Below are 17,011 nucleotides of genomic sequence, written 5' to 3'. Positions count from 1 at the left end.
GGTTCCGCCGCCGATGGAACCGGGGGTGCCCCAGCTGGCTCATCAGGCTTTCACGCCTTAGCTGGCTCGAGAGGTTTCCTTGCTCCGGTTGGGTCGGCAGGCTCCCATCCCACGTAATGCCTCAGCCAGCTCGTCGGGTTCCTACACCTCAGCCGGCTCATCGGACGCTGTCCGTATTCTGTTCCTGTCCGTGGTTATTAAATGTTCACTCCCTGTACCAGCTTCTCGTCTCCAGAGTCGATCCTTACATCAAGGCTGTTCTTGACAATAATATTTAAATACACATGTAGGTCCACTCACAATGACTATGTCGGTATACTCACACCTGAAAACTAAAAATCAAAACACGTGTTCCTTATTGGACAAGTTCAGGTAGACCCTCCATGTTTGGGTTTGCTTCCGTTTTGTTCCTAATGAATATGGGCCCTGGTGACCTGAATTGATCATCCAATCCAAGAATCCTGAGACTAAACAGGTGGCGAAAACTTTCTTCAACAAAGTTACAAATCCCCATGAGAGCATCCTTTACCTGATTTGAGATTCTTATTAATGCAAATATAGGCTGCTATTACGCACATAAACAGATGCTCGGGGGAAAGTCACATTTAGGATGAAAGTGAAAATGGTAATTCTGTCGTTTTTTATGCTTGCTGTTATGCAATAAAATATATATAAGTATGGCACACCTTCAGGCGCTACATTCACATAGGATGAAGTAGTTCTTACTATTTACAGACATCACAGTACAAAAGCCCTGTGTAGTCCTCATCATGCTACATTCATGTTCAGAGTTATCCTAAATGTCGGAGTATGATAAGGTGATGCAGAATCATCTGCTTTTACCCGGAGCCCCATAAGCCCTGGTCAAAAGTAGTGCACTATTTTGGGAATAGAGAGCCATTTGGGACGCAGTAGTCTCTCTTTCTCACCTGTATGGTGACGATGCGTGGCAGCGGCAGGCGTGTGTTTGCCCCTCCCTCTATAGCGATACCCAGAGTATTGGCATTCTTTACCACATGTACCAGGGTAGGGGTGGGCACTGGAGAGCCAGGCTGCTGCAGGGAACACAAGAAGAATCAGAACATAGAATGAGGACAAAAAGACATAGAAGCAAGACTACGGTTAAGGGATGGACAGGCACTGAGTGTACTGTAATAAAAGGTGTGGCAAACCATGAATTTGTGAAAAGGCAAAACAGAGTGTTGTGAAACTCAGAGATTTTTTTATGTTATGGTGTGCGTCCCAAATGGCACCCTAATCCCTAGCTAGGGCTCTGGTAAAAAATAGTGCACTATGAGCCCTGGTCAAACGCAGTGCACTATATATGGAAAAGGGTTTCATTTGAGACACCAACATGTTATTTCTGTTGTGATATGGGCCCTTGGTGGCCCTCACCTGTTTGGATGCCAGTGCTGCAGGTCCCTGGGCCACTTGGGACTGCTGTGTGGCCTGGTTCTTACTGGGCCGAGGACTGCTGTCTTTACTCAGCCCTCCTGCCTCAGCAATGTCCACCCCACTGTCCTCACTCAGAGTCTGACCACTGTCTGACAGCTGGGACAATGTGGCGCCTGGATACACAGAAGTAATAGATTCGATTATATATACACCATCCTAATATTGAGTTGAACCCCCTTTTGCCCTCAGAACAGCCTCAATTCCTTGGGGCATGGACTCTACAAGGTGTCGAAAGCGTTCCACAGGGATGCTGGCCCATATTGACTCCAATGCTTCCCACAGTTGTGTCAAGTTGGCTGGATGTCCTTTGGGTGGTGGACCATTCTTGATACAGACGGGAAACTGTTGAGCATGAAAAACCCAGCAGCGTTACAGTTCTTGTCACACTCAAACTGGTACACCTGGCACCTGCTACCATACCCCGCTCAAAGGCACTTCAATCTTTTGTCTTGCCCTTCCACCCTCTGAATGGTACACATGCACAATCTATGTCTCAATTGTCAAGGCTTAAAAATCCTTCATTAACCTTCCTCCTCCCCTTCATCAACACTGATTGAAGTGAATTTAGTGACATCAATAAGGGATCATATCTTTCACCTGCATTCACCCGGTCAGTCTATGTCATTGAAAGAGCAGGTTTTCCTAATGTTTTGTACGCACAGGGTACAAGCATGTAAAGTGATAAACACACAGAAACACAGGCAGGTACGCACAAAAACACAGACACACATTGACCTTTACCTCTCTGCTGGGGCTGGGGCCTGACCTCAGCAGTCAGTCTGTGTATGCCTGCCATGACACACTGACCTCCCTGGCTGAGGGAGGGAGAACAAGGAGAGCAGGGTCTGTCTGGGCTACATGGGGGCGGCTTCAGGACAGTGAGAGAGGGACAGGGCGAGGGACAGGGGGACAGACATGGGGAGAGACCAGGGGAGGGACACGGGGAGAGACAAGGGGAGGCAGTCTTAGGGGAGGTAGCAGGCTTCTCATGGGAACAGGATCTGAAGATGGGGTGCTTGATGGTCGACTCCTGGGTTGGAGGAGCAGAGGGGAACCACAAGGGGTTGTGGTGAAGGGAGCCGGGGCAGGTATGGTGGCCAGAGCTAGGGCAGGCTTGGTGGGGGTGGTGGTCAGAGGTGGGGGTGGAGATGTGGAGGGAGTTTTGGCAGGTGTGGTGAAGAGAGTTTATGGATGTCTGATGACCAGAGCTTGGATTGGCACTGTGGTTGGTGCCAGGGTTGGGGCTGTTTTGGTGGCCAGGGTTGGGACAGGTGTGATGGAGGCCAGAACTAGGGGAGGTGGAGGTTTGGTGGTTGGAGGAGCTGAAGGCTTTGAGGGATTTGTGGTGGCATTCCTGGTGTAGCCTGGTGGGGGCAGTAAAGATCAGGCCAGACTGGGAGTGACTGGATGAGGGGCGCTTGGAAGGGTCCCTCTCCTTGGGGTTTCTCGTCTGGGTATGGCCGGAGGGAAGTGATGGCTTGAAGGACGGAGGAGATTCAGCTGTAGACCGCACCTCTTTCTAGAAACACAAAAGGACATTGCTTGTACAGAAAAGTGGTCCAAACTCTTTACAACCTCAGTCTGTCTGCTGAAGTTCACCAACAATGTTTTTAATGGAGAGAGTCACCTTCAAACGCAACTTCACGACTCACCTTTAAATGCATTGTACACAAAGATTAGCATTTAAGTCTAATTTGCCACTCATGCACATAATAAAACCTGACAAATGATTTCCATCAGACTAGAACAACCTCAAACTCACACAGACTCACCAATGTAATGTCAGGTAGGACACTAGTGCGTACCCCTGGATCATGCTCTACACTGTCACCATGAGAGCACTCATGCTGAAAGAGACAGAGACACAAGGTTTTGTGTGTTATAATATGACTTCACCTGTTTACTTGAACTTATCATTCAAAATAAACAGGCCCATCCATAGAGTCACTGACCTGCACCCCAGAACAATGTTGTGTGACAATAATGTGCTGAAACATTAACCCAGAAGCGTGACTAAACACTTGAATTATCAATTAACACAGGAAGATCATTTAGTGCATATAATATAAATGAACTGCAATTACTTGTTTACTTGAGGGTGTGATTTTACAGCTATAGTAATGAGGGTGTCAACAAGGCCAATTACACAAGCACAGAATGGACCATGGCAATCAGCAAAACCAGCCAACCAACAGAAAGCAACACTTTGTCACCTTGGACCATGGGGAAACTGACACACGCATACAGATACACACACACACACACACACACACACACACACACACACACACACACACACACACACACACACACACAGTCACGCACAAACACACACACAGTCGCACACACACACACACACACAGTCGCGTACACTCACACAGTCGCGTACAAAAACAGTCGCGTACACACTTTTTTTCAACCACAACAAACTATTGTTTTGGCAAGTCGGTTAGGACATCTACTTTGTGCATGACACAAGTAATTTTTCCAACAATTGTTTACTGACAGATTATTTCACTTATAATTCACTGTATCACAATTCCAGTGGGTCAGAAAAATTCCAGAAAATGATGTCATGGCTTTAGAAGCTTCTGATAGGCTAATTGACATCATTTGAGTCAATTGGAGGTGTACCTGTGGATGTATTTTAAGGCCCCCCATCAAACTCACCGCCTCTTTGCTTGACATGGGAAAACAGCCAAGACCTCCACAAGTCTGGTTCATCCTTGGGAGCAATTTCCAAACGCCTGAAGGTACCACGTTCTGTACAAACAATAGTACGCAAGTATAAACACCATGGGACCACGCAGCCATCATACCCCTCAGGAAGGAGACGCGTTCTGTCTCCTAGAGATGAATGTACTTTGGTGCGAAAAGTGCAAATCAATCCCAGAACAACAGCAAAGGACCTTGTGTAGATGCTGGAGGAAACAGGTACAAAAGTATCTATATACATAGTAAAATGAGTCCTATATCGACATAACCTGAAAGGCTGCTCAGCAAGGAAGATGCCACTCCGCCATAAAAAAGCCAGATTACGGTTTGCAACTGCACATGGGGACAAAGATCGTACTTTTTGGAGAAATGTCCTCTGGTCTGATGAAACAAATAGAACTGTTTGGCCATAATGACCATCGTGTTTGGAGGAAAAAGGGGGAGACTTGCATCATATTGTGGGGGTGCTTTGCTGCAGGAAGGACTGGTGCATTTCACAAAATAGATGGCATCATGAGGAGGGAAAATTATGTGGATATATTGAAGCAACATCTCAAGACATCAGTCAGGAAGTTAAAACTTGGTCGCAAATGGGTCTTCCAAATGGACAGTTGTGGCAAAATGACTTAAGGACAACAAAGTCAAGGTATTGGAGTGGCCATCACAAAGCCCTGACCTCAATCCTATAGAAACTTTGTGGGCAGAACTGAAGAAGTGTGTGTGTGTGTGAGCAAGGAGGCCTACCAACCTGACTCAGTTACACCAGCTCTGTCAGGAGGAATGGGCCAAAATTCACCCAACTTATTGTGGGAAGCTTGTGGAAGGCTACCCAAAACGTTTGAGCCAAGTTAAACAATTTAAAAGCAATGCTACCAAATACTAATTGAGTGTATGTAAACTTCTGACCCACTGGGAATGTGATGAAAGAAATAAAATCTGAAATATATCATTCTCTCTACTATTATTGTCACGCCCTGACCAGGTGAACTCTTCTATTTTGGTCAGGGTGTGGCATTTCTATAGTTTATTTTCTATGTTTTTGGTATAGCCTTGCTTTGGGGCTTATTTCTATGTTGGGTTCTGTCGATTCCCAATCAGAGACAGCTGTCGCTAGTTGCCTCTGATTGGGGAATCACATTTAAGTTCCTTTTCCCCCACGATGTTTGTGGGGTGTTGTCTCTTTTTGTTGGAGCAGTAACGATACGTTTATTCTCTGTTTTGACCGTGTGATTTCAGTCTTTAATAAATAACATGTGTTCGCTCCCAGCTGCGCCTTGGTCCACTTCTTCCTTCCTGCACGACGATCGTTACAGAACACCCCACCGAACCAGGACCAAGCAGCGGGAGGATAAGGAGCGCGAGAGATGGGCTCGCGAGGGGAAGGAGTTCTGGACCTGGGAGGAGATCATGTCGGGGAAAGGACCCTGGCGGAAGGATTCCCAGGTCGAGGAGGTGATGCCAGCCGGTGGAAGGAGTCGCAGGCGGCGGTCGAGGAGGCCCGGAAGACACCCCCAAGATTTTTTTTGGGGGGGGCTAATGGGGTGGTCCGGAAGGGCAGAGGAAGAGCCCAGACCACTGCTCTCGTGGGGGATAATGGCGAAGGAGGAGGCAGAGATGTGGCAGGTCCTGGAGGACCTGCGTAGGGACAGCGTGGAGGAAGAGCCTTGGGTGGCAGAGGTGCGCACGGTATCGCCAGTGCGCCTGCACAGCCCAGTGCGCTCTGTGCCAGCGCCCCACATTTGCCGGGCTAGGGGGAGTGTTCAGCGGGGACGTGTTGTGCCGGCTCAGCGCTCCTGGCCTCCGGTGCCCCTTCTCGGTCCGATGTATCCTGCGCCGAGGACGCGCACTGTGTCTCCGGTACGGCTGCACAGCCCAGTGCGTTCTGTGCCAGCGCTCCACACTTGCCAGGCTAAGGTGGGCGTTGAGCCAGAATGGGTGATGTCAGCTGTGCACTCCAGACCTCCAGTGCGCCTCCTCGGTCCAGGATATCCGGCGCCGCTTATGCGCACTGTGTCGCCGGTGTGCGGTCACGGTCCAGCACGTCCTGTGCCAGCACCTCGCCCTTGCCGGGCGAATGTGGTGCGTGTCCACAGTCCAGTCCGGCCCATCCCTGCTCCCCGCACCAAGCCAGTGGTGCGTGTCCCCAGTCCTGTCCGGCCCATCCCTGCTCCCCGCACCAAGTTAGTGGTGCGTGTCCACAGTCCCGTCCGGCCCATCCCTGCTCCCCGCACCAAGCCAGTGGTGCGTGTCCCCAGTCCTGTCCGGCCCATCCCTGCTCCCCGCACCAAGCCAGTGGTGCGTGTCCCCAGTCCAGCCCGTCCCGTCCCTGCTCCCCGCACCAGGTTAGTGGTGCGTGTCCCCAGTCCTGTCCGGCCCATCCCTGCTCCCCGCACCAAGCCAGTGGTGCGTGTCCCCAGTCCTGTCCGGCCCATCCCTGCTCCCCGCACCAAGTTAGTGGTGCGTGTCCACAGTCCCGTCCGGCCCATCCCTGCTCCCCGCACCAAGCCAGTGGTGCGTGTCCCCAGTCCTGTCCGGCCCATCCCTGCTCCCCGCACCAAGCCAGTGGTGCGTGTCCCCAGTCCAGTCCGTCCCGTCCCTGCTCCCCGCACCAGGTTAGTGGTGCGTGTCCCCAGTCCTGTCCGGCCCATCCCTGCTCCCCGCACCAAGTTAGTGGTGCGTGTCCACAGTCCTGTCCGGCCCATCCCTGCTCCCCGCACCAGGTTAGTGGTGCGTGTCCCCAGTCCTGTCCGGCCCATCCCTGCTCCCCGCACCAAGCCGGGGGTGCGTGTCCCTAGTCCAGTCCGGCCCGTCCCTGCCTCCCGCACCAGGTTGCTGGTGCGTGTCCCCAGTCCAGTCCGGCCCATCCCTGCTCCCCGCACCAGGTTGGTGGTGCGTGTCCCCGGTCCTGTCCGGCCCGTCCCTGTTCCACGCACCAGGCCCACGGTGCGTGTCCACAGTCCGGCACGGCCTGTGTCCGGTCCACCGGTGACCAGTCCTGTTCCGGTCGGCGGCTCCACTCCGGAGCCTGAGCATGCCGCTCCACCGTGGTCCAGTCCGGGCCAGAGGGGTAGGGCTAGGGTGGAGGCAGGGGGAGAAACACGCCCGGGGCCAGAGCCTCCACCGAGGGTGAGGCGCCCACCCGGTCCCGCCCCTAATAGACTTTAGGTTGGTGCGCCGGGAGTACGCACCGTTGGAGGGGGGGTACTGTCACGCCCTGACCAGGTGAACTCTTCTATTTTGGTCAGGGTGTGGCATTTCTATAGTTTATTTTCTATGTTTTTGGTATAGCCTTGCTTTGGGGCTTATTTCTATGTTGGGTTCTGTCGATTCCCAATCAGAGACAGCTGTCGCTAGTTGCCTCTGATTGTGGAATCACATTTAAGTTCCTTTTCCCCCACGATGTTTGTGGGGTGTTGTCTCTTTTTGTTGGAGCAGTAACGATACGTTTATTCTCTGTTTTGACCGTGTTATTTCAGTCTGTAATAAATAACATGTGTTCGCTCCCAGCTGCGCCTTGGTCCACTTCTTCCTTCCTGCACGACGATCGTTACAATTATTCTGACATTTCACATTCTTAAAATAAAGTGGTGATCCTAACTGAACTAAGACAGGGAATTCTTACTAGGATTAAATGTCAGGAATTGTGAGTTTAAATGTATTTGGCTAAGGCGTATGTAAACTTCCGACTTCAACTGTACTTGGGTTCAGCTCTCAGTCACAATGGTTTCAAATCTCTCCTCACAATGGTTTCAAATCCCCCCCCCCCCCCCCCCGGTCCATGGCTGAATAATCTCTGCTTTGTTGGAGCAAATGGTACCCTATTCTGTATGGTACATTACTTTTGACCAGAGCCAGAGTCTGGTCAAAAGAGGAGCACTGAATAGGGTGCCATTGTGCATTCAAACACTGTTTTAACAGTTTCTATTACAGGGTGGCTGGGTCTCATTTGGATGGTTATAGAGTGTTTTGTAGAGTGACTGTGCCCTGGCAGAATGAGGTCCCATTATACTGATCAGGGCCATACTGATTCAGTTAAACATCGATGCTACACTGGCACTGCAGCTCAGTAATCTCATCTGAAATCACTGCTCTCTCTCATTTGATACTGGTGCCAGATCCAATTGATGACAGAAAATATTTTAAAAGGATGCCTGGGGGAAATCAAACACACACGCACCATAGACCTGAATAGGCATGCACGCACACACAGGGCCAATGAGGCTCTGGTCAAAAGCACTCCACTGTATAAGGAGTAGGGTATCATTTAGGGTGCAAACTTTCCACTACCTTGGCAGAGCAGAGAGTGGTGGGGTTGTAGTGGCTGTGGCTGGCTAAGGGCTCTGTGTGTACACAGCGGCTGGTTGGATGCAACGTTCCTTTTTCTCCATGCCAGGCCTTCAGAGCCTCCCTCTCACGGTGCAGCACCAGACCATCATACAGCTCCAGGTCCTGGGGAGCCACCAGGCTACGCACCTCAGACAGCAAGGATAACTGTAGAGGAGAAACGGTCAACAAGTTACATAGAGGCCCAATAGAGTTACATAAATGCGCTATCATAGTTACATAGAAACCCTATGATGTTACAGAGGCCCTGTCGGTTACATAGAGGCCCTATAGGTTATATAGAGGCCCAACAGGTTATATAGAGTCCTTATTTGACTTAGAGAAGGTGCTGGATGTCAGAAAGTGTTCAATAAAAGGTGAAAAGGGTACTCCACACACTGCATTATGCTCTCAATGGGAATTTATTAGACAACGTTTAACCTTCGAGCACTAGGTTTTCATCCTCTCCTTTGACAAAGGGAACTGGAGGGAGGACAGGAGGAAGAATGGTGGACAGTTAAGACAAGGAACCACCAAAATAACATTTATAGGCATTTTGTGACTGGGTGTACATTAAATAAACAATTTCCAAACAGTTGTGGAGACACCATCTTCTGGAGAAAAAGATCAACCATCAGATGAAGCAGACACCCAGGGTGTATCCCAAATGGCACCATATTCCCTATAGTGTACTACTTTTGACCAGAGCCCTATAGGGTGCCATTTGGGATGCTAGCCCAGATGTGCTGTCTCAGCAGGCGTTACAGTACCTTGGCGTGGGTGTTGAAGAGTTCAAACAGGGCCATAGCCAGGGGTTCCAGACCGATGTGTCCCTCCTGGTACTCCTGCAGGTAGTAACCCATGGTCTGCCTCTCTGGGTCTGTCAGCAGCAGAAAGGCCTGCTCCTCTAGAGATACCTGTGAACCTGGGGGCCACACACCTCGACACACTGGCTGTATCGACGGAGGGAGAGGAGAGAGAGCAAGAGAGAGAGAACAAGAGGGAGGGAGAGAGAGAGAAAGACAGAGAGAGAAAGACAGACAGGTAGAGAGTGGGAGGGAGAGAAAGAGAAAGACAGAAGAGAGAGAAAAAGAATGAATGTACACTCTTAGAATTAAGGGTTTGGTTAGGGTGCAGTATTGTTCCCTGAGGTACAAAAATCTAAATACACAGAACGTTCCTTCAGAGGTATAATCTCACATGAGACTGTTACTGTAGGTACTGTACCTTTTAGGGTACATGTGCTGTTAATGATCGGACCCTTTTTTTCAATTTTCACCTAAAATGATATACCCAAATCTAATTGCCTGTAGCTCAGGACCTGAACAAGGATATGCATATTATTGATACTATGTGAAAGGAAACACTTTGAAGTTTGTGGAAATGTGAAATGAATGTAGGAGAATATAACAGATTAGATCTGGTAAAAGATAATACAAAGAAAAAAACATGCGTTTTTTGTTTTTTTGTACCATCTTTGAAACGCAAGAGAAAGGCCATAATGTATTATTCCAGCCCAGGTGCAATGTAGATTTTGGCCACTAGATGGCAGCAGTGTACGTGCAAAGATTTAGATTGATCCAATGAACCATTGTATATCTGTTAAAAATGTTGAATCAAGACTGCCCAAATGTGCCTAATTGGTTTATTGATACATTTTCAAGTTCATAATTGTGCACTCTCCTCAAACAATAGCATGGTATTATCTCACTGTAATAGCTACTGTAAATTGGACAGTGCAAGAACAAGAATTTAAGCTTAACTATATCAGATATGTCTATATCCTGGGATTTTTGTTGTTGTTGTTACTTACAACCTCATGCTAATCACATTAGCCTAAGTTAGCTCAACCGTCCTGCGCGCGGGGGGGGGGGGGGGGGGGGGGGACACCGATCCCGCAGAGGATAAACTACTATAATGGTACCTAATATTTTGAATATAAAGGTGAAATCATCACACAAACCATGCCCATAATTAACATATTTCCCAGCATGCTCTACTGCAGGTTGATTTTTAGAATTGTTTGTTTCAATAAGTGTGTTTTTGAATGCACAATGATTGATTGATCTTATGCTACACAAAGATAAATAGTATACATTTTTCTATACTAATCCTAGTCTGGTAATAGTTGGACTAACCAGGAGTTATGGCCTCATGATATACATAATGTATTGTCATAAAGAATAAAAAAAACATTTTTCTTAGGCCCTCACTTGGTGAAGGCTACAGCACTGAAAGCCAACGAATGCAACAACCATGTGGTACTGTTAACTAAAAAAATTGCTTGAAATGCATCCTGGGAAATATGAAAAACCTTTTCTGAGGTACATTTTTGCCATTTAAAAAGGAACAAAACGGCTTTGTCACTGTGGTGGTAACCTAAAAAAGGCAAAATTGTACCTTTTCCAAAGGTATGCTGTTATACCTGTACTATATTGTCCCCTAAGCAACATTATTGGCTCTTTTAAGAAATGAACCGCAAGGGTACAATTAAGTAATTTTAACTAAAGGTCCAAAGGACATACCTTAGAGTGTACCGCTACAGTGACGAGCATTTGTACCCCTTTAAGAAAAATCGCACCCTTTATTTCTGAGAGTGTACAGAGTCTCCTGTACAGTATGTCTCCTTTGCTCTCAGTCATCCCACACACATCAACAGCACACCAACAAGCTTTCTTAAGCTCTAACAATAGAAACCACTTCAAAGTCATCAGTGTTAGGGTGAGCCCAATAACTCTCATTGTTATTCAGCTACAGCTTGAAATGACCATTCCAGTTTTAAATAGACCGGAACATAGAATATTGAGCACCTAGCCATTGATGGATCTTAAATACCATTCATGGTTAAACGATGGCACTCAAAATGATACAGTTCCACTCATTCTAAAATGGGTGCCTGGATAAGAGCTGTGCGCGTATGTGGAGAGGACTTCTAACACAGATGGTTATGTTTTCACATATCAGACGATATACCGCAGCACACCTTTTTGAGGACAAAAATGTTAGAGGTTATAGACGCCTGGGAATGTGAAACAGATTGTCAAGAGGAGCACCAGGAGGATGAATGTGTTGCAGGGCCCGGAGAGTAAAGAGAAAAATGACAGCGAGAGTTAGCAGGTCAGGAGCAAAGCATTGACTCTTGCTACTATTAATTACTAAGGGAATTTGTCAGTCACACTGGGCTCCTGTCCTGCGCTGTGCTGCCCTCACTTCACCACCAGCGCCATACCTAGCTCAGACCAGAGAAATTCTCTGAGTCCCAAATGGCACCCTATTCCCTATGTAGTGTGCTACTTTTGGCCAGAGCCTCTGGTCAAAAGTAGTGCACAATGCAGAGAATAGGGTGCCATTTGGGAATCAATGAAGACATTCATTTCTCCCCAAGGTGACCCTACATAGTTTACCCCGGTAGCATTCCAAGTAACACAACCCTGTGGAGTTTACGTGAGCTTCCATATTCTGCAATGAAATCCATACAATGGAAGAGCAGTCACTTTTATGGTTACGTATCGTGTTTGAGATACAGTTGAAGGTCTACAAAGGTGTAAAGGAGTTGATGATGTGAACATTAGAGTATGACTAAGGACAGGGAAAACTGCGGAGAAAACACATTCAGCATAATCAATCACAGAAAGTGTGATAAAGCACAGTATAGCTCTTTTGAGTCCCCTCTGTCTCGGTCTCTGCCTCTCTATCTGTCTCTCGGTTTATCTCTTTCTTTCTCTCACTCTCTCACCATTGAGCTCCATTGTAAACAGAAAGCCAACATACAAATTTGCTTAGAATGCTTACAATTAGATCCACATCAAAGGACATTGCTAAAATTAAACAGCTATTCATCAGGAATGAGTCCAAACTGGGTGCCTCTGGCGGTCTGCAACTAATGAGATTTGTAATTGGAGATTGGTGGTGAGGGCATGTTGATTTAATACAGGTTAGAGTATCATTTTAACAGCCGCAAGACAGACTGACTGACTGCATTAGGGACACGAGGATGTGTCATAAATGGCTCCCTATTCCCTATGGGCTCTGGTCAAAGGTAGTGCACTATTTAGGGAATAGGGTGCAATTTAGGAAACAGGCCAAATAAAAGACGTCCCCTCTTTGGAAACAAAGCTGCAACCATCGCAAGATTAGATGACACATTTAGGAACCGGTAGATTTGAATGTGTTGGTCTAGGTTAGAAGGAGGAAAGACAGAGCTTTTGTTTGAGTACCTGCATCATTTCACAGTAAGTGAATGTGTTTTTCTAAAGCTGGTTGTTGTGAGTTAGGTAGCATTGATGTTGGTCATGAGTCCTCACTTCTTGGCAGGCGGCACCATAGGGTGTTCTCCTGCTGTTGTGACTGTGAGAGAATGGTATCTGTGTGTGTGACTGTGAGATTGGTACAGGGGCCATTAACCTCTCTCTGGCTGCCAGAACTCACCTTAGACACTGTAAATGACACACACACACACACACACACACACACACACACACACACACACACACACACACACACACACACACACACACACACACACACACACACACACACACACACACACACACACACACACACACACACACACACACACACACACACACACACACACACGTGTCTATATTGTGTGTGAAACCATTGGTGGTGCCATTGCGGTCCTTTGTGTCTCAACGTGTTCATGATGATTGAGTGTGTGTGTGGTGCACATGCGTGTTTGCTCATCCGTGCATCCGTGTATGCATGCTCGTGTATGCATGCTCGTGTGTATGATTGAGTGTCTAGGCTGTCTGTCATTGAATCCTGCCTCTCATCACCACCATGGGACCACTCTGCAAGCCTCCTCAGGAGAGCCTAACTGGAGCACAGGTACACAGCACTCTACTCACAGCAGTAGAAGGTAAACCATCATACAAATGAAAGCTTCAGAACCTAGAATTGCTCAACCATCAAGTTGATATTTCTCTCACCAGACTCAGGGCGGTCTGCACACTCATACAGTGGCTGTGAGAAGAGACTATTCCCAAACTGGAGAACATTAGGAGGAGAACCTCAGGGTCTCCAAAGAAATGGATCAACTCTCTCTACATATCTCAGCTGATAAATACACTGCTTGCCCTAATAGTCATACTACTATAACCTGTAATTCTACGTCATCTGTTGCATTGCATTTCTCTGTATTAAACTTTATAGATAGTGAATGCTCACGAGTAGCGTGAGGTTTTAGGGACAACGACAGTGATGTGTCATGGTTGAATACGGAATGCAGCATTTCCTCCATGAGATTAGCTCAGTGTTCCCCTTTAATTAAAGATGACTAACGAAGGACTCTTCCCTCGCTTTTCTCTTTTATTGAAGAGACCTGACTTTGAGTCGCCATGGTGATGGCGTCTTGTCAGGCGGCTGTCACTGTCCCTTGACAGGATCGATCAGAATGTCCAACTAAGGATGAGGTCATGGATGTTAGGAATGAAGTGAGGATGAAATTCAGCAACTCTTGGAGGACAGTGGATCTTGATAAAAATGCTTCTTTATTGTTAAAACCACCACGTTTTGGCCTGTGAAGAAGGCCTGAACATGAAGGAGAGTTGTTGAATTTCCTCTTCACTTCAGTGCCTCTCTTGCTAGGAAATAGAGAGAGAGAGGGAGAGAGAGCAAGCGAAAGAGAGTGAAAGAGTGAGCGAGAGAAAGAGAGATAGAAGAGAAAAGCAGGGGTGAGCTACTCTTAACTGTAAAACGGTAAAACACAATACGTACATACAGTAACTAACCCGTGATGGTTTGTTAAAGTCCCATAACTTGAGTCACTGCTCTTCATGGTCAGATACCATCTGCAGTATTGATTTTTCAATCGAACTAGCCGCAAAGTGCCTCTCTTTCTTCTCTTCCAGCAAATCCTACTGTTTTCTGCATTTGCTACTGGGGGTGCATCCCATATAGCACCCTATTCCCTACACAGTGCACTACGTTTGACCAGAGCCCATAGGGATCTAGTACACTATATAGGGAATAGGGTGCCATTTTGGGACATAGCCCTGGTCTTACTTTAAGTACTCCCACTTTGAGCTATAGATTCGTACCTTAATGGTACTGTAAGATTTAGCGTGCTTCCCAAATGGCCCCCGATACTTTTGACCAGGGCCCAGAGGCACTTTGCGGCAAGTTCAATTTGGAAAATCAATATTGCAGATTGCATCCGACCCTGAAGAGCTGTGACTCAAGTTATGGGACTTTAACAAACCCTCACGGGTAGCCCTGGTAGCCCACTATATGGTAATAGACTGCCATTTGGGACACACACACACACTGTGTAGTTCATGTATGATGTGCTCAGCTGTCTGTGAGGTTAAAGGTACTAGAATATTAAAATGTAATCTGAAGATAGTGAACTATCAGTCTAAAAGGCCTTAAGTGTGGCCAAATCTGGTGACCCCTCAATTAAGAGACCTATTATAAATGTGTGTATGCGATGTCCGTGTGTTCTTCACTTCTGATGTCATTAATTTGGGGTTATGTGGAGCAAAAAGAACTCGGATATAAGTTTATTTATCAATGACGATATAGTAGCATCAAGTAGTATAGGAGTATATACTGTAAGTATGTAGTAGAATTTGACTTACCTTTCCTAATACAGGTGTAGCCCGCGCTGAAGATGGCCTGCAGCAAAAACAGTAGAACATTAAAGATGCTCACATTATAAACCACTGACAGAAAACCCATTTTACAATAGCACATATAACAACCAAGCACAAATGACTTTGAAATATGTAATATGACATGAAAACAGCAACAACAACAGCCCGGAGAGAACTGGCAGCAGCGCTCCCTGTGCCTCAGGAAAAAGGAAGCCAACAGATGCATCCCGAATGGCACACTATTCTCTACATACAGTGGTTCCTCAATTAAAAGTTGCGTGCGTAGACCAAATCACTTTCAAATACATTTTCAGAATTCCATACAGGCAAGACGTTTTGATTGAGGAGATTCTAATGTTTCTAATGATTCTATTTTTGGCAAATAACTCTCAGAATTGTTTCCAAAAACTTTTTCCCAGTATAAAGGCGGCGCCACACGTGAGTACTGGTAGCATTAGCCATCTGGAAAAATATAATTTCTATTTTATTCTGTTATATTCCATTTTATTGTTACTGTAAAATATGTGTGTGTTGATTACGGTAGGGCAGGGGAATATTACACTGAACAAAAATATAAACGCAAAATGTAAAGTGTTGGTGCCATGTATCATGAGCTGAAATAAAAGATCCCAGAAATGTTCCATAGGCACAAAAATATTATTTATCTAAGATTTTGTGCATAAATTAGTGAGCATTTCTCCTTCGCCTAGATTATACATCCACCTGACAGGTGTGGCATATCAATAAGCTGATTAAACAGTATGATTATTACACAGGTGCACCTTGTGCTTGGGACAATAAACGGCCACTCTAAAATGTGTAGTTCTGTCACACAATACAATGTCACAGATGTCTCAAGTTTTGAGTGAGCATGCAATTGGCAGGAATGTCCACCAGTACTGTTGCCAGAGAATTTAATGTTCATTACTCTACCATAAGCTACCTCCAACGTTATTTTAGAGAATTTGGCTGACAACGTGTATGGCATTGTGTGGGCGAGCGGTTTGCTGATGTCAACGTTGTGAATAAAGTTCCCCATGGTGGCGGCGGGGTTATAATATGGGCAGGCATAAGCTACGGACAACAAAAACACAAATGCATTTTATCGATGGAAATTTTAATGCAGAGTTTCCATGACAAGATCCTGAGGCCTGTTGTGAGGCCATTTTTTTAAGGTATCTGTGACCAACAGTTGCATATCTGTACTCCCAGTCATGTGAAATCCATAGATTAGGGCCTAATTAATTTATTTCAATTGACTGATTTCTTTAAATGAACTGTTACTCAGTAAAATCTTTGAATTTGTTGCATGTTACATTTTTGTTCAATATATAATCCTTATACAGTGTACAAAACATTGGGAACACTTTCAAAAGAGCCTCAATTCATCGGGGCATGGACTCTACAAGGTGTTGAAAGCAGGGATGCTGGCCAATGTTGACTCCAATGCTTCCTACAGTTGTGTGACGTTGGCTGGATGTTCTTTGGGTGGTGGACCATACTTGTTCCCTGTGTTGGGTAGGTTACTTTCTAAATGTATTCTGTTAAAGGTAGTAGTTACCTGTCCAAAATTGTAATCAGTAACTGAACTTTTGGATTACCCAAACTCAGTAACGTAATTTGATTACATTCAGTTACTTTTAGATTACTTTCCCCTTAAAAGGCATTAGAAGAACACAAAAATATATGTTACCAATTGAACAACATCTATTGCAGGATAAATCAATGTTAAAGCTTACATAGCTGGCCATATATGGATGTTAAATTTCATTTTATGGGTTGGTTATGTACAGTAGGCTTCTTCTAACCCATCGCTTTATACTACATAGAATAATACAATGAAATTAGATCTTTACATTAAAATATATAATTTATAAGTCCAAAAATGGATGTAGCAACTA

The 17,011-nt window shown here is 46.2% G+C and overlaps 1 protein-coding gene across 1 annotated transcript in view; it reads right to left on the bottom strand.

The window, feature by feature from the left end:
* The window catches only part of LOC115164040 (whirlin-like), a 103,107-nt gene that overhangs the window by 8,710 nt on the left and 77,386 nt on the right, over nucleotides 1-17,011 (bottom strand). Inside the window, exons 5-11 of the mRNA XM_029716170.1 lie at nucleotides 15,096-15,132; nucleotides 9,264-9,446; nucleotides 8,458-8,661; nucleotides 3,228-3,302; nucleotides 2,197-2,974; nucleotides 1,396-1,568; nucleotides 930-1,055 (exon numbers count right to left, since the gene is read on the bottom strand). Coding sequence (XP_029572030.1) covers nucleotides 930-1,055; nucleotides 1,396-1,568; nucleotides 2,197-2,974; nucleotides 3,228-3,302; nucleotides 8,458-8,661; nucleotides 9,264-9,446; nucleotides 15,096-15,132 — 1,576 coding nt within the window. The remainder of the gene's footprint in view (nucleotides 1-929; nucleotides 1,056-1,395; nucleotides 1,569-2,196; nucleotides 2,975-3,227; nucleotides 3,303-8,457; nucleotides 8,662-9,263; nucleotides 9,447-15,095; nucleotides 15,133-17,011) is intronic.

Source organism: Salmo trutta, chromosome 27 (assembly GCF_901001165.1).
Source record: "Salmo trutta chromosome 27, fSalTru1.1, whole genome shotgun sequence".
Taxonomy (NCBI): domain Eukaryota; kingdom Metazoa; phylum Chordata; class Actinopteri; order Salmoniformes; family Salmonidae; genus Salmo; species Salmo trutta.
The sequence above is the reverse complement of the archived record's forward strand: the minus strand, read 5'-3'. Positions and strand labels throughout refer to the sequence as shown.